At 42.1% G+C, this 17,931-nt stretch overlaps 1 protein-coding gene across 2 annotated transcripts in view; it reads left to right on the top strand.

Annotated features, from left to right (window-relative positions):
• Positions 1-17,591, top strand: part of tet1 (tet methylcytosine dioxygenase 1) — a 34,246-nt gene extending 16,655 nt beyond the window's left edge. For both annotated transcript variants that reach the window (XM_062431066.1, XM_062431067.1), the window contains exons 3-12: positions 7,513-9,766; positions 10,254-10,344; positions 10,999-11,092; positions 11,472-11,680; positions 11,774-11,924; positions 12,253-12,342; positions 12,779-12,916; positions 13,089-13,265; positions 13,398-13,542; positions 13,651-17,591. In XM_062431066.1, coding sequence (XP_062287050.1) covers positions 7,513-9,766; positions 10,254-10,344; positions 10,999-11,092; positions 11,472-11,680; positions 11,774-11,924; positions 12,253-12,342; positions 12,779-12,916; positions 13,089-13,265; positions 13,398-13,542; positions 13,651-14,720 — 4,419 coding nt within the window. In that variant the 3' untranslated portion in view covers positions 14,721-17,591. The remainder of the gene's footprint in view (positions 1-7,512; positions 9,767-10,253; positions 10,345-10,998; positions 11,093-11,471; positions 11,681-11,773; positions 11,925-12,252; positions 12,343-12,778; positions 12,917-13,088; positions 13,266-13,397; positions 13,543-13,650) is intronic.
• The last annotated feature ends 340 nt before the right edge of the window (positions 17,592-17,931 follow it).

Below are 17,931 nucleotides of genomic sequence, written 5' to 3'. Positions count from 1 at the left end.
CTGCCACAATGAATATGACCATCGGTTTTCTTGTGTGTGTGTGTGGCACCAACTGCAATAAATCAATTTAGGTTTCTATCATAATTTATAATACAGTTTGCTTTTACAACTACACATTCATATTAATAGTGAGAACCTTTTGTTTAACACCTAATCAAAGTGTTTAAAACCCTTTCGAAACATCAATCAGTTAAGATAACTGCTCTGCTCCTTTTACAATATAATATTAATAAAATGTAATGTAATATAAGTTGAATGCAGTGCATCCTGCAGGTCAGGACATGATTGTTTATTTATGGGAGTGAAATATTTGAGCAGATCTAAATGGCAATGGAACTGTACACACACTGATATTGCAGGTGTTCATACAAGTTTATTTTGTTCATCTTGGGATCAAACACTGAAAATCTACCATGCACACATGAGTAGGCAACATGGACTCTAAATCTGGAGTCAGTAATCCGCGTTGTGATTAAATAGCAGAGTACATGTTGTTGTAATGTGGCTTTCTGTTTCTGACAGTGTGTGGAGAAATATTGTTTTGTGGAAATGAAGTTTGCTTCAGCACACCGCACACATGCATGTGTGTATTTCAAGTGTTTAGTCTACATCTGCGTTTGTTTTTAAAGCGTGTGTTAGGAAAGTTGTGATTATTGCTGTCAGGGGGAAAATGACTTATGCTGAATATTAGTCATTTTTATGCTGATTGCGCAGTCACAGATATACAATAAATCATTCATTTTACAAAACAAATCAAATGAATGGAAGAAAACAATTGCACTCAGCAGTCACCACCATAACAAAAATCCATCCATAAAGTCTGGTTTGTAGTCTGGCGTTTACCCAAACCACTGGTTTTGGAAATGTTATAACAAGACTACCTACACTGAAAGCCACACCGTGCAGGAGTTTGACCATGATAAGTCTTAAGCATCTAACTGACTAACCGACTGTTGAACTCTGTAGTGTGATAAACAACTGTGTGGCCACCATGAGACTAACAGCGTACATCTTTATTATATTTGCAGTAAAACATAGTAGTTAAATCTTAATATTGAGTGAAAATGTCAGTATTTATAAATGAACTGGGTAAGATTTGTTGGCTTTCTCTGAACGGCTCTTATCCCTTATCCCGCATTTGATCATGTGCCTTATTGGCTTTAATTCAGGCCTATTGGATTGTAACTTGCTTATGAATACCTTTTGAGGTTTTGACATGGCTTACAGCTTGATCCTCCAATAATGACTGGAACTTCCACCATATGATGTGCTGGAACATTTGTGTCATCCTGATGTTTATCGCATGCGTAAGACTACACTTACATAGTTTTTATTGTTGTGTCTGGATTAATATGCACGCTCCCTGCCTCCAAAATCAAACACACGGCTGAGGTTGGTGAGTTGAGTGTAACAGACAGGCACTGGCTCAAGCTGCCTTCATGTTGTCCTCGTGTGACCTCGGCGTCTTGGCCACATGGTTGCCTTAAAAAAAAAAAAAAGAGGAGGGGGGGTACTTTACTCTCTCATAACATTTTTCTCTCTTTGTCTTTTGCTCTCTGACTCCTTGTTTATTCTCCAACCACAGCTTTTCCTCAGGGAATCGTTTAGAAAGAAAGAAAGAAATAGTGCTATGGGAGTGGATGAAAGAGATGAGAGGAATAACAGTAGAGACAGAGAGAGGAATGACAGTATGGATGCTGTGAACATCCTCTTCCTCGCTCGCAACACAAACTTCCCAATATTTCTAGATGAGGTGATCAGAGGTGCTGCAGAAAATCATGCTGTAACTGTTTAAAGAGTATAGCATGACATCACAGGCTACACACTGTGAGTGATTGGACACACAACAGCACCTCATTATAACGTAATAAATCATGTCTTAAATCTGTAGGAGTGTAGTTTCAAATGTAAACACACACTCATGCTTATAGCTGAGTAGTCACCAGTGTCACTGTCACAGTGATGTTGGTTTCTGCTTAAAGGTACCATGTGTAGGATTTAGTGGCATCTAGTGTCGAGGTTGCAAATGAATACCCCTTCCCTCAGACGCTCCCTTTCAATCCGCCACAAAACTTGTGAAAAACACAAAAGTCCTTCTCTAGAGCCAATGTTTGGTTTGTCCATTCTGGGCTACTGTAGACACATGGAGGGCTACAATGCAAAGGGTTCATTCTAAGCTAACGAAAACAAAATGATTCATATTTTCAGGTGATTAAACACTAACTAAAACATATTTATGAATATTATATATAATTTCTATCTAGTCTTTTTCACTAGATGCCACTTAATCTTGCACACTGTGCCTTTAAGAGAAGAAGTATTTTGCTTATGAGCATTGTTTATTTTCATAGCCCAGCTTTTCTCTGTTGGCTTGAAGAGTCAAACCGATCACACTTCAGCTATAAATTTAAGTACAATTATAAGTAGTTACACGTTTTGATTAATTGATGTATTGTTTTGTCTATAAATTGTGAGACTATAGAAAAATATATTTCACACTTTCCCAGAGCCAAGCTGACATCTTTAAATTGCTTGTTTTTTCCAACTTACTGCCTAAACCCAAAAATGTGTCATTTACATTGATATAATATTTTGCTTTTTCTTGCTTTTTTTTTTTTTTTTTTTTTTTTTTGCTTGATATGAGGTTGAAGCTGTTAATCAATTTGTTCTGGCTGAAGATTTGATTTTTCTTATTTTCTAATTGCTTAACGGACTAATCATTACAGCACTATTGATTCAGTCTAACACACCAGTCCCAGTAGGAGTGTTGGTGTGCTGTTTCAGGGGTTAATATTTCAGTTGTTTTCCTGTAATCCAGATCCAGCATGTGTGCGGTGTCCGTTCCACAGCTTGCCTCCAATCCATGTGGTAGGGCTGGAGTAAAAAGCCCACATAGGGGATCCTTTGTTTAGGAGAGTCTAGGCATGGAAGATAATTTACAAGCTGCTAAGGTCCTCACGCCATTGGCTGATGAGAATCTGTCTGCTCCTGCGAAAGGCATCCCATATGTGTGTGTGTCTATACGTCAGTGTGTGTGCAGCGAGTGTGTGCGCGTCTGCTGTAGCAGCGTTTTGCTACAGAGGCTCACAGTCGCCCTAGTCATGACACCCAGGAGCTTGCCCTGCGCGCGGCTACTGTAGCCAGCGTTTCTTTTGAGGCTGAAGGAGGCAAAGCAAGATGGCCACCAATACCTTTTAGGGATATGCTGCCTAAACTGGAGGGGCTTCCTCCAAGGACAGACAAGGTAAACGCAGCCAGAGTGTTTGCCCTGGGGTCTATTGTCTCACTGCAGATGGGTCAGCTACAGTGGAGCACACCTAGAGGTTATCCTCCGTTCTCTCTCTCTCTGCCATCCTGGATTTAGCTGATTGGAGCGCTTTATTTGGAAGCTGATGTTATTGTTTCTGCTGAAGCACTGAGGACCCGGGCTTCTGTGTTTGAGTGTTTGGCTTGTCTTTTCCAGGTGGGTTTAAAGGATGTGACAACAAAGTCAGCAACAAAGAGGTCAGTTTCCACGGTAACAGACACCCCTCTTCTTTTTGCCCCCATCGTATGTCTTTTTTAGCCGCTGTAGTTTTATAAAGAGCCCCTTTGCTTCCCCTTTTTTCTTTCTTGCAGTGTTTTGAACAGCCATATTTCTGCACCTGCTGTTTCCTGACGGTGCTCAGCAGAGAAGTGGAGTGCTTGTAAGCCGTGGGTCGTAACTTGTAATTTGGCAGGCTTTACTCGTTTGGCTGCAGTAGTAATGGTATTATTATTGTGCGGTTTGTAGAAAAGGTCCTCCTGTTACTGATGCAGTCTTAATCTGTGTAATTTTATAGTTGATTAGGCTGAGATTCCTGCTGATCTGCTGTGAGCCAGTTCTTTCAAGTTTCTTTTGTCACCATTTTTTTGCTTTTTAAGCAGTGTGTTGACTCGTGATGTTGAGACAGGAAACGCTCAACTCTATGAATGAGGGAAATTCTCACATGCTCGGAGAAACACACATAAACCACTGCTTATACTCTAAGCCAGGAAGGAAGCGTGCTTTTTTCAGCATTTCGTTGTAAGAGCATTAGACCCCCCCCAACAACGTGTGATTTCTGCACAGCCACAAAGTGAACTAGCTCAACACAGATGAAAGTAATGCAGAATTCATTTCAGGAAAGTGTAGCATGCTCTTTTCTGTCAGAGTAGTTCAGCCCATGTGTTTGAATTCAGGTGTGTGTGTGTGATGTGTACTTGTTTATATGTACATGCGAGTGTGTTTGTGTGTTGAATCAAGATCGGCTACAAACTCCGAACCTCCTCAGAGACCCGTCTCTCTCCGGAGACAGAGGATTGTTAGGATTCAAGCGACGGTCACACTTCTGTTGCCAGGATAGGTCTCTGAACGTGTGTTTGTTTATCAAGCACTCACCCTTAGATACTCCAGTGAATGTTTTGTTGATCTAGCTTCCAACAGTCATTAGGAGAAGTTGGGTACATGTGTGTATCAGAAAAAAGACTGTGTTTGCACTTAAAGCAGTACAGTACCGTGTGAGTGACTTTGGGCGCCCCAAGGCAGTCACAACAGACATAGCACAAAGACATAGCCCTAACTCATCACAGACCCAGCTCTCTCCAGAGACCCAGTGACTAAATGAGAGCACATGACTCCGCATTTATATCCTGCATTAAGCTTTTTTGTTATCACAAGGGTAAATGTAACATAATTAAAAACAGTGCTTGTACTTTGATGTCAGCTTTGGATCATGAACACTCGGATGCACAAATGGATGAACAATCAGCCACACGCATACACACGCACAGAGACACGTGTGTGACTGGTGCAGTGCTGGAAGCCAGCCAGCGTCGCTTTGTCATTCAAAGCAGTTTATTGTGACAGACACACCGCCTTTTAACCCTCTCTCTCTCTCTCTCTCTCCCCCTCTCTCTCGTTTCCCAATCTTTTTTCACTCTCTTCCTCACTCTCCTATTTGAATGTGGCGGTCACCCATATCCACATGATGTGTGGAGCGAGTATCTCACCCTGTTGCATTGGCAGCTTCAGTATTGCCTCAGTCTTTGCTCCAACTATCTGTTGCATCAGCAGCGTTTCTAATGGCACCGTCCCAACTGCTGTGGAGAGTGCAGTGGACTGGAGAGAAAGCGTGATGGATCAGAAAAGGATCAGGGAAAACCACATCAGTTAAACGATATGGTCATGAATTGGCTCCACCATGTTAAACATGTCTGGTCTCAACATTTTATGTCCACTTGTTCTCTTCTTGCATATTCAAACAACATCTACTTAAAGGAAAAACATCACAAAACACCTTAACAGAGTTTAATATACAGCATTTGGTAATGTATTCCTGCAGATAACCTGCCATTAACGTAAACAAAGTGCAGTTGAAATATTTCCAGCACAGCTACAATTGAGTTAAATATGAGAAACATTTTTCAATAATCTCAACCATCAGTAAGACAGTCAGACAGAAGAGGTAGAGACAAAAACTGTAATGTATGATTATTCTTGTGCTTTAAAAAAATCTGAGTCTCAGAAACTTAAACAGCTACAGACCCCAAACTTGGCAGATGGGTTGGAAATCTCTCTGTTCATAAATGATCACAGTTAAACATACATGTGATTGAATGTTTATTCTAATAATAATAATGTAATACATAGTAATATAAGCACTAGCAAATTATAATTAAACACAATAATGTTATGAGTGCAATAGAGCAGTGGTTCACAAAGTGGGGTTCTGTTTCACGCCCCCACCTTTCAAAGCCTTTTTCATCAAGAATGACAGTTTGTGCTTCTGCTCAGCAGCCTTCACATGTGCGATGTCATGTTTTTACTCTACTAGCTGCTTTGTACCAAACTCAAACCCACTGTTTTCATCTCATCAAGTCCAGGATGTCTCTGTACTTTTTAATGCGGACCAAACCCAACACAAGTTTTTGATTGATTTTCAGCAGCAGTCTGGCTTTGAGATTATTTTGAGAAAAGCAGAGAGGAGAACTTACAGTTGTTCATATTGTGTCTGTTGGACTGTAATTGCTTTTATACCTACCTCACTCAAAGATGATCTACTTATTTTTGTCCTTTGTTTCAGTTTTTTAATACTCTATATTGTAAAATCACATTCTATTTATTTGAATTTTTTGTGACTAATGTCTATGAAAAGTGCTACATAAATAAACTTTACTTTGATGGAAATAGAGAGAATAAAATTGAACACATGTAACTGATGAACTCAAGTGTTTTGTGTTTAGTCTGTGGGTTCATAGGAATCTGGTTTATATTGAAGTGCTGATGCTGCTGACTTTTGATATATCAGTTTGGGGTGCACATGCTGCTGTAAAGTGCATAAAAACAGTGGCGGTGGTCGAGTTTAATTGGTTTTTATACCAGATAAACAGTGATAAAGTACATATCTCCAGATCCCCTGCAGTTGTGTTCCTTCCTTAAAGGGAAAGTGGGATGTCTCTCTCTTTCTCTCACACACATAGAGACACACACATTTACAGTACACATATCCTCCAGCTCCTGCACACGAGTTTGAAATCTTTTTGTCAGCTGAGTCTTGGCACATGATGCAGTGTTTTTTATCTTTGTCACGCTGCAACATTTTTATTCAGACTTCCACTGCTGAAGGCTTTAGCTCTGAATGAGATGCAGGGTTAAATCCTAAAATAAGAAGCAGCTTGACATGACTTCAGTTGATCATATGCTCACTCAAGACGATGAAGAATAAAGAACACTTTTACTTACATACAGAGAGACTGTATATTGGCTATATTTAGTATATCAGAGGGGCTTTACTTTACTTTACTCTCATTTTCTGTTGCTTATGATTGTCTGTATTTAGTGTGCAGAGTAGACAGTGTGATAGTGTGTAATCAGCATGGCTGGAACTAATAAATATATCAATACTGTGGACCTTTGGATGGTTATAGCTCTGCTGGCAGTTAGCTGAGGGGTCAAGCAGCGCTGAAACTCCATTGGGTCTGGATGGCAGGGCAGCTGCATGAATAATCACATGTGCTTGCACACGCACACATGCATGCTCAGGAACACACCCACAAAACTGAGTACAAACACAACCAGTATGTGCACGTTGTCTACATGCCCTCAGTGACCCACCGGTAGTGACGCAATCATGATCCGTTTGGACTCCAAATGTTTACTTGTTGGCTCTCGGCTACCTGGGGGTCTGTGGCTCTCAACACTCCACATCTCAGGGAGGAATGTAGTCCTGATTGAAGCCTCAGCCGTGAACTAACGCAGTTTAACTTTTTAAGAGCTTTGTTTAGAGATCCGTTTCTGCAAGATTTATAGAGAGCATATTCTTTGTTTTCACATGCCATAATATTTTCCACAGCCTTGATAGTGGCTGCAACAGATGCTCATGCCATGCTGGGAGGCAATCTGTTGTGCTGTGTGCCGTGACTGTTTAGAACAAGCTGAATCACTGTATACTGCCAGAGCTTGTTGAGTCACCTCTCTCTCCTTGTTTCTTTCCCTCTGTCTCTCCATCTCAGGTGGTTACAGAAAGTGGGTCGGTAAATGGCAAAGTCAAGGCACAGATGGATGATACCCACATGGCAGCAGAGGAGGATGAGGGGGAGGAAGGCCACATACCTCATACACAAGCGCCCCCCGTTACCCACTTGTTCACCCACAATCTGGCCTCGGACCAAGGCGGACGGCCGGCACTTATTAAAAGAGAGTCCGAGCTGGAGCTGACCAGCATTGCACTTCACCAACACGTATGCTCTTCTCTGACTTTTCAGAATGGTTCTGCTGAGAACCTGACAAAACCCAACGGTGCTAAAATGACTACCGGGTCGCACTCTGATCCAAAGTCTGCATATCAAAGGACTATGATGGTATCAGAGTCTCAAAGGACTATAATAGCTGCCATCCCTAAAGACTGCTCTGAGAATGGACCCAAGACTCCTCCAGATGACACGTCAGTTCCACTAAAGAAGATCAAACTGGAGGAGCCGTGGGTGTGGATCACTGAACAGGCCACCACACAGCTGAGTGATGAGGATGAGGTCTGCGAAGACTCGCTGTCCACGCTGGCAGCTGTGGTGTGTCTGTCTGTTACAGAGAGGAAGGGACTGGAGGAGAAACTGTTCACCTCACGTTCTTCCATTCTTCGCTCCATCAAAACTGAACCACCAGATTTGCACTTTGTCAAAAAAGAGCCAGAGGACTTGAAGAGTGACTTGTGTCAGAAAAGCACTCCTGTTAACCTGCAAAAGACTCCCCAGACTATCAAAAATGAACCTCCTCCAAATGACTTGCTACCAAGCGTGCAGTCTTTGGCAGAGAGGAGAAATCTTAGTTTTGATCAGGCTATTGCTATTGAGGCCTTGACTCAACTGGCAGCTATACCTCAAAGAACCCCAGGGTCCAGTAAAACTGAAAGTAAGTGTGAACATCCCATTTCTGCGGCTGCCCCACTAACAACCTCCAATACAAATACACCCCTACAAGAAGCCAAACCCACAGCAGCTATCCGCTATAATAAAGTCTCGGTCATCAGCTCACCACTTCACCAGACATCAGTTATACGCCCTCCTGTGGCCAGACAAGGGAATGTCATCCAGTGCTCCCAGGGGCCAAGCTCCAACACAAAGCTGTCTCTGCAGGACCTCTTAGAGGCCAGCTCAGACAGTGATAGAAGACCCTGCAGCAGGGTAGAGCAGGGCTATGGCTCTCATGTCATCAAGTCAGAATGCAGCTATAAAGTTCCCAGTGACATAAAATTCAGTAAAGATCATGAGCGGCTGTTTGGGGAGGACAGAGAGAGGGTTGTTAAAATGAGAAACAGAGATGAGGAGGAGGTGGCAGCTCAGCTCGCTGACCTGGCCTTCATCATCCAGTCCCGACACAACCTGCAGTCAGAGAACAGTCCTCCAAAAGGAATGCCTGTGTCAGCCATCAAATACAACTTCAACTCACAGCTACCACCCAGTCAGAAAAAGACCCTCACGAAGAAAACAAAAGCTACACCTTCCAAGCCCAGGAAGAAGAAAAGTGATGGGCTACAAGAGGGAATCAACCGCAGGACCCCCCTCTCAAAACGCATGCCAAACGGTGAGACACCCAACAAGAGCAGAGGCCAGAAGACTCTTCCACAGGGGAAATCAGGTCTTTCCCACAAGAGAAACCTGTTTCTGCCTCAGGCTCAAATTGACCTGAAGAGATACTTAGCTGAAGCTCAGGAGGTAGAGAGGCAACTTATCCATCACAGTAACGCAAACAATACAGCCCTCTTAGGGCCGCAGACTCAGAACTACAGCACTCTCACAAGGATCAACCACACTCTTGGTCAAGAGAACCAGCCGTGGTCCCTTTCAAATGGTCCACTCCACCACCACAATCCATGTAATGGTCATATTGCAGGACCGGGGCAGGAGTGTGAAAGGCGTTTGTTTACTCAGGTAGCGCAGCACGGTGCTGATCCTAACCCCAGCCCAGCCAATACTGCTTTCCTCAGCCACAACACTGGGTACAGTGGAATGGCTAATGGTTTCTCAGGGGCTCGGCAGTCCCCTCCACCAAGTCAGCAGGGCTATTACAAGCTGGAGAGGTCTGGACCCGTCACTGTCCTGTCCACGTCTGCTGATACAGATCTGGGCCACTCTGCGGAGTCTACTCCATCCAAGAACAGCGTCAACAGCTTTCTGGAGTCTCCTATGAGTTTTCTGGACACCCCCACCAAGAACCTGCTCAATACACCTTCCAAAAAACTGTCTGATCTTCCTTCTTGTCAATGCATGGGTGAGTTGGCTGCTTAAGATTTTTGTAAAATAAGTAAAGTCTGTATTTCCGACCTTGGTATCAGATTCGTTATTACTCTGTGACTAAATCTCACCTAAAAATTTGCTTTCGAGTAATATTACAGTTCTTTGACCTCAAACAAACTCTTATTTTCTATTTTTAGCTGTCTCTCTCTGATGCACACACACAAACACACACACGCGCACACACACACACACACACACACACACAAACACAAACACACACACATGACACACACAGGATGCATTTCTCTGCTATATTTGGAACAGCCTTTGGGTTGCTTTCTTGACCCATTACTCTGTACATTGCAGCCCCTCTTCCAGAAACATCAGGTCAATCAAACCTGTGGCTTTCTAGTTATGAAAATAACCTCTGAAATGATGTTCCATTGGGCAATTTTAAGGACAATTCTACAATAAGTAAAGTTGCTGCGATATCCAACAGATGTTGACTTTTTTTTTCACAGACCAAATCATTGAAAAGGAGGAAGGCCCTTACTATACTCACCTTGGGGCAGGACCTAGTGTTGCTGCAGTGAGGGAGCTGATGGAGAACAGGTAGACCGACTGATAATACCTCTCTGTTTTCGCTAGCCAACCACAGGCTTGGTGGAATGGGGCGAGGTTACAGTCAAAGAGTCTGTCATTAAAATGAAGCTTTGCTGAGCTAGCGCAACACGTGTGCACCCTCTGTCTCAGCTACACACATGTACACACAACACACACATAGCATGTTGAAACAGGAAACACCCCCAGAGCTGAGACTGGGGGCCCATAAACCAAGATGACAGTCAGTTTAAAACAACTGTAGGTTGACAGTCCATCTTATAGCCACACTTAACTGAAAAAAGAAGTATGCAGTCAGTGACTTTTTCAATAACAAGTTAATCTTTTAATCTAAGGAATTCAGTATTTGTTGTAATTACAACTGTTGGGAATATAAACAAGTACATTTTTCTGTGTGTATATGCACTTGTTGCTGTACTTCAGTGTTGAACTGATTACTGCAGTCTGTATTTTATTGGTTGCATGTGTGAGCACAAGTGTTCATTTAATATTTATCAATGCCGGAGGATTTGTGTCTTGTCAGTCGCCCTCAGGCTTGAGTAGTACTGCATGTTACCGAATATGTGTTGTAAGTGATATGAGTGCTGTGGTGTATAATACACATTTCTGATAAAAGTTGCTCTTACGTGTGTTTGTGTGTCACAGGTATGGTGCCAAAGGAAATGCAGTAAGGTTGGAAGTTGTTGTTTACACTGGGAAGGAAGGAAAGAGCTCCCAGGGCTGTCCAATAGCTAAATGGGTATGTGGCTGGTGTTTGTGTCCATGTTAGTATTCCTTGATGTCTTGAATATGTCTGCTCACTTAATGCTTAATGCATTCCTCATGTGGATTCCACTATAGTGTATGTAGGGGCAGAGCCTGAAGTCTGTCTCAGACTCTAATCCTAACTTCAACCCTTACCTAATTCCAGTCCTCTTTAGCTATAAGTTAAACATAACTTCATCCCTAAACTTAGACATTAAGTACCTTAACATAACCATTTTAAACAATTGCCCTACATCCAACATTGTAGTTTTGTTGGCTCATCACAACACTTTAACCATAACCCCAGTCGGATCCATAATTTTGTGATATCAGTGGGTTAGAGTGTTCTGTGTGTGCGCACCATCATCTGACAGGTGATCCGGCGCAGTAGCGAAGAGGAAAAGCTGCTGTGTTTGGTCCGCCAGAGGCCAGGGCACCACTGTGACTCTGCCGTGTTGGTCATCCTCATCCTGGCGTGGGAGGGAATCCATCGACCGGTGGCAGACCATCTCTACCAGGAGCTCACAGATACACTCTTTAAATACGGCTCCCCCACCAGCCGCCGCTGCGCCCTCAACGAAGAGTGAGTGTGTCTTTTCTTTTTTTTTGCAATGATGCTACTTCTTATTAGCTTTGTCCATTTCTTTATCTTCCTTCCTCCACTCCGTGTCTACAGTCGTACGTGCGCATGCCAGGGTTTAGACCCGGACACCTGTGGAGCTTCATTTTCCTTTGGCTGCTCCTGGAGTATGTACTTCAATGGCTGTAAGTTTGCCCGTAGCAAAGTGCCCCGCAAGTTCCGTCTGATTGGAGACTACCGGCAGGAGGTGAGGGAGTGGTCATCTTCCAGAAATCCTAGTGGAAATCATCAATCTCTATGTGTCCTATGTCTTATATTTTCTTCTGTTATAGAGATGTGAGATAATATTTAGTCAATAATCAGAGTGCTAGATTCTTGTTATAATGTGTGGTTTCTCTGTAGTTTGTATGGCATAATTACTGTGGCTTCTTTACATTTTAACTTTACTCCCTACATTTGCCTCCTAGTGGCAGATGTTACACATGACAATCATAACTGTAGGAGGACTTACAAAAAAGAGTGTTTTTTTGCAAATCTTAATCATCAATAATCTTCATTCTGACTCTCGCTTTAAGGAGGAGAAGGTAGAGAGCAATCTTCAGAGTCTTGCCTCTGACATCGCACCGCTCTACAAGAGACTGGCTCCTGAAGCCTTTCAAAACCAGGTATGAGAAATTAAACAGCTGTCATACTTATTGCTCATAGTCCGGGGCTCTCTTAGGCTAATATTCATAGAATTGATTTTAAGTTGCTTTTCTTATACTGCACACCCTTGCTTCAGATTTGACATTGATGACTTCCTCACAGTTTATGATCTCTGCATTTCACTCTATCTTTAACATTCGTTGTCTCTCTCTCTTGTAGTTTGATTTTTAAATATCTTTTTTCTTGATTTGCATATACTTTTTTTCTTATTTTTATTTAGCATCTGTCTTAATTTGTTTTATCTTTTGTGAAGCACAGTATATTGAATCATTGAATTTGTCAGTTTTTGTTGCCTGTCTCTCTCCGTCCCTCGCTTCATTCTTCTGTTAATTTCTGAATCCATTTTTTGTCATCACCACAAACCAAACTCCTCTCATGTCTTTTCATCCCTACTAGGTGGAAAATGAGAGTTCAGGGGCAGATTGCCGACTGGGCTGGAGAGAGGGACGTCCATTTTCAGGAGTCACAGCCTGTGTGGATTTCTGTGCTCACGCTCACAAGGACACTCAAAACATGAATAATGGCAGCACTGTAGTAAGCAAGCTATGAGTGACACTATGCTGCCTAATTTTATGACTTAACACTTACCCAACCTCTTTCAAATGTAATTGGTTCTAGTTTTGGTTCAATCTCTTGAAGTATTGATTGGATATGGCCCACTGTTTGGTTAAACAGTTTGCCTTTTGTTTAATTTCCTTTTTTGCAGGTTTGCACTTTAACCAAGGAAGATAACCGTGCAGTCCGTAACATACCAGAAGATGAGCAGCTCCACGTTCTGCCACTATACAAGATCTCTAACAGGGATGAGTTTGGTCGTGTTGAAGGACAGTGGTCCAAGATGCAAAGTGGTGCTCTGCAAGTTTTATCTTCCTTTCCCCGAGAGGTGAGCGACAGCAAAGCAACTTTTGCTATTTTTTATGATGTCAGGTTTCTGCTTTTCAAGCTCAAACGTAAATGCAAAAAAATATTCACCAAATATTTGTCTTTAAATCATTTACTTTTTTGTATTTATCAGGTGCGTCTACTGGCTGAGCCAGTGAAATCAGCCCGTAAGATAAGACAAGAGGCTCGTCTGAAAGCTCAAGCAGACCGGCTGGAGAAGAAGCTCGGGCTGACCCCTCTCACTCCTGCGAAAGTGAAAAGTGAAACCCCCAACAAAGGTTGTAAATCCAAGTCTCTGTTCATGTGTTTCAATAAGAAATTAATTGAGGTCGGAAAGCTTTTTTTTTTTGCTCATCATATATATGTATATTCTACTTTCGAAACAGACCCACAGGCCTATTACAGCTCTTACAAACTACCACCCAGACCTGCCAGCGTTGGAAGGTACCTACCAGAGAGGAATCAACCCAGCACTTACAGCCAGAGCACCAGCAGCTATCCCACTCCGGGTACAGGGGTCACCCCACAGAGGGAGGTCATCTCCCCCAACCATCACGGCCTGCCTGGCCTCCAGTTTGGACAGAATGGTTTAGGTCTCACTTACAAGACAATGAGTGAAGCTGTTAATGGTAATTCTCCTGCATCTGGTGACCAGAATGCTCCCAAAAACCAATTTGGGAACCCATTAGAACATATACCTCCACATAATGCCCTTAATGACTACCCCCATTATTTTAAAACTGAGCCCAACGAGGTGCACTGCTCTCCTCTGCGGAGACCTTCCCCCACTGGAAGTGCTCCTCCTCCCTCCTCCTTCTCCCCCAGACCTACCTCTGAGGGCCTCTTCAGCAGGCTCAATGGACTCCACAGGGCTGCAGGAGATGTCGGCGCAGAGGTCAGGGGCCATGGCCTCACTCCGCTCTCATCTCTCCCCCTTCCCCCACAAACGACCCCCCTTGAACCAGAGGAAGTTAAGCAGGAAGAGGTGTGGTCAGACAGCGAGCACAACTTCCTGGACCACGATATAGGCGGAGTAGCCGTGGCACCATCACATGGCTCCATCTTGATCGAGTGCGCACGGCGGGAGCTCCACGCCACCACCCCTATCCTCAGGCCAGACCGGAGCCACCCCACGCGCATCTCACTGGTCTTCTACCAGCACAAGTCCCTGAATGAGCCAGGCCACGGAATGGCTATGTGGGATGCTAAAATGGCCAAGCGGGAACGGGACAGGGAGGAGGAGGCAGAGAGATTAAGGATGGAGGAGGTGGGGAAGAATGGCAATGGAGCCGGAGGTGCAGAGCGAGAGGAGGAGGCGGGGGAGGAGGCAGAAGAGATGAGGAGGAGGATGAATGTTCCCACACGTCAAGCATGGACTCTTCCAAGGGATGGTGTCATCACCGTATCCCCTTACGCTCTTACCCAAGTGACGGGCCCCTACAATCGCTGGACTTAGTCAACATATTTTACACACACACACATGCACGCACACACACACACACAGAAAACTCCTACACCCTGTGCTTCTGCCTTACCTCAGTCAACTTCAAACTTCTACTCTCATTTTTACGTCGTTTTCATTGTGCTTTTCTAATCTTTTCGTTCACTTTGTCCTCCTTCGTCTCTGCCTTCGAAGTGATGAGGAAGACCAAAGTTTGTTGGCTTTTTAACTGTGAGTTTTCGGTGTTGGTTTTTATTGTAAAGAGATGGTGCTTTGAAGCATTTTAAAGATGTTGTTAAACTGGTTTTATATACATGATTAAGAACAAAAAAGATGTGATTATTTATTCTGATCATAACGATTTCTATTTAATTCCTGGTGTAAGCCTGTTTACTGCAAGATTTCTATGATAACCTGCATTATGTGTTGACGCTCAGAATTTATGTTGTACAGTAGGACTATGCTTTTTATTTCAGCTCTTTCCACAAGATGAATCTTATTGGCTTTTACATTGGTGCCATTCTCACTGTCACCTTTTGTTAAGCAAACGCATACATTACATAATGTAGAAAATAAGACTAATATCATGCATATATTTACTACAGATTGTCACATGTAGCATTGTGCTTTTCCTTCTGCTGCCTCTAACGTCTGCTGGCAGTTAATGAAAGAATTGTACTTCTTTGGTTTGTTGTTTTGTTTGTTTTCTCCACGTCTGGATGGTTTGTCTTTTATTCACAGAATATGTATGGCATACTAGGAAGCACTTTTTTATTTTCCTAAACTTAACTTGAAAAAGGGTCCCAATCCATAGGCCTAAATATGTATGTAAAAATAGAGATATATAAAGCCTCTTTCACACATAGTTCCCGGTAAAACTGGGATAACCTTTCAGGCACCGCAAGTGATTTTCGCTATTTACTCATGCAGCTAAATTCAGGAACATTTCCGTCTTGCGCCTTTGTACACATGCAATGGCAATGCCGGAATAAATGGGGCAAGGTGCTGTCCAGCAGATGGCGGTAATGCAACACTTTTGATTGCCAACTTCCATAAAACTCGATTGAGTAAATAAGATGGGGCAAGGCCGGATGTACAAGTACACAGCGAAAACATTGGCAAGGCAACCATTAACAAGTAATATAATAATAATGCGTCATCATTGGAGTCTGGTCATTGGTTTGCTCGCTCCATGTGAAAGCTTCTGTCCCTGCAATATTACTGCTTTCAATCACACCACAGCTGTACCAGCATTTTCAAGTTGGGAAATTAACGGTACAGATTTCCCAGAATTTCGGTCTCTGCTCCCATTCACACGTATAACCCCATGCAGGAAATGTTCCTGAATATTTCAGGGATAGACTGCATGTGTGAAAGGGGCTTAAACAGTTTAGCATGAACCTTGTTTTTATTTCACAGTATTTCTGCATTTTTGTTTTGATTGAAAATGGCATACATATCTAAGGAAAGTATCTCTCTAAAACTTAGAATAATGAGGAATCAGAATGAGAAATCATAAAATGCTGCAACAGTAAAGCCTTCATCATTGTTAGCACTTACTTTATGTTCACCTTTGGAAAAAATGAAAAGTGCTTCAGTGGGCACAAACACTTGATAATAGGATTACACAAATTCTGACTTACTGTACATTTTAATGGTGCTAATGAGACCTCTCTTTTCTTCACAGAAATCACATGTCAGATGTCTCAACTGAATATTGCCAGTTTTTATGTCCATACTCTGAGTACAAAACTGTGTTAGTTAATGCTAAATCATCCAACTATTTCTTCTCTTGCATCCTCTCTGCTTTTGTTGGATAACCACTCATAAACAGTCATCGGATCCCACTCAAACTTTTGCCTAAGACAATTTCGGGTGCTTGACCCTTGTGAAGACTTTGTTTACAGATAGCTTTTCTTACAGGGTCTGAATAAGGGGGTTGTTGTCAACTCCTTGTGAATCAGGATTTTATTTTTTATTACCCACGAATGAGAAGCTCTTCAGTTTAATAACTCACCAGTGAAATTTCAGCACAAAGACATTTACTGATATTCACACTAACACTGGTGGCATAACATTTTCTTTGAGAAAGGTATTGGTTATTTTTACACTTTAACTTCCTTTTGGTGCTAATAGGACAAGATGTCAAGATTCATTCATTGACTCAACCAGGTTTTATACTGAACAGTGATGGCATGGTGCTCTTTGGAAACTCAGCACACACTGATCTTGTATATACTTGAACACAAAGGTAGTTTTATTATTGCTTCGGATGATAACTGACTTGACAACAGACTGAGATGCTGCAGGATCTCACCCCTGATCATGATGTTTTTTAAGTACCAGTAAAATGCAAAATTATTGTCCATTCAGAGTTCAAAAGTCTTCCACAGATAACCAAACTCTCCAACAATTCTCAAAAGGTCAGTTGAGAAAATCACAAAATGTAATGAATGTAAACCGTTTTAAATCAGTTGATTTAGAAATAACATTTTTGAACATCACAAAGCAAAGTTACAGTTGTAAGTGTGTCTTTTAATTTACTGTGGGTAACATTTTCAGTCCACATTAAGCAAGTACATTGAAAGTCTTTCTTTTTTTTATCAACGAGGAACTAACAACTAGCACCAGCATTCAAAAATCTGAAAAAAAAACTTTTATTAGTAGAAAATGTGTAAATATGTATGTGAACCATATTGTTTTACTGTACTGTTAATGGTGTTTAGACAATGGATGATCTTGCTTATTTTGAAACTGAATTACTGTACGTTGCTGAAAGTATATCCAGTTTAGACTTGAGAAGAGACTAAATTTAGCATTCCTTTTATGGATGGCTGATCTCTTTTGGGATTGTGAAATAAAGTCATATTTATATTTTGGACCTGATCATGATTTGTTCCGTTCTGTTTTGTTTGTGTGTGTGTGTGTGTGTGTGTGTGTGTGTGTGTGTGTGTGTGTGTGCGTGGGTGTGTGTGTATAATAAAGTGAATGTGTACACAACACTTAAAAATGACACCTATGACAGTAGCATTTTCTTCCTTTAAATGTACTGTTCAGTACAGTTTCAGTGGGCTTTTTAAAGTATTTACTCTCTTTATTTCAGCATGGCTCATCAATTCTGAAACAAAGAGAAAACATTTTATGGGTTAATTTTTGGTTCTTTGAATTTCCCACACTAGCAGCTGACTCACTGCTGTGGAATTTTGGTTTAGTAACTTAGACTTTG

The sequence above is a fragment of the Scomber scombrus genome, chromosome 12, assembly GCF_963691925.1.
Source record: "Scomber scombrus chromosome 12, fScoSco1.1, whole genome shotgun sequence".
Taxonomy (NCBI): domain Eukaryota; kingdom Metazoa; phylum Chordata; class Actinopteri; order Scombriformes; family Scombridae; genus Scomber; species Scomber scombrus.
This window is presented reverse-complemented; position numbering and strand designations above follow the sequence as displayed.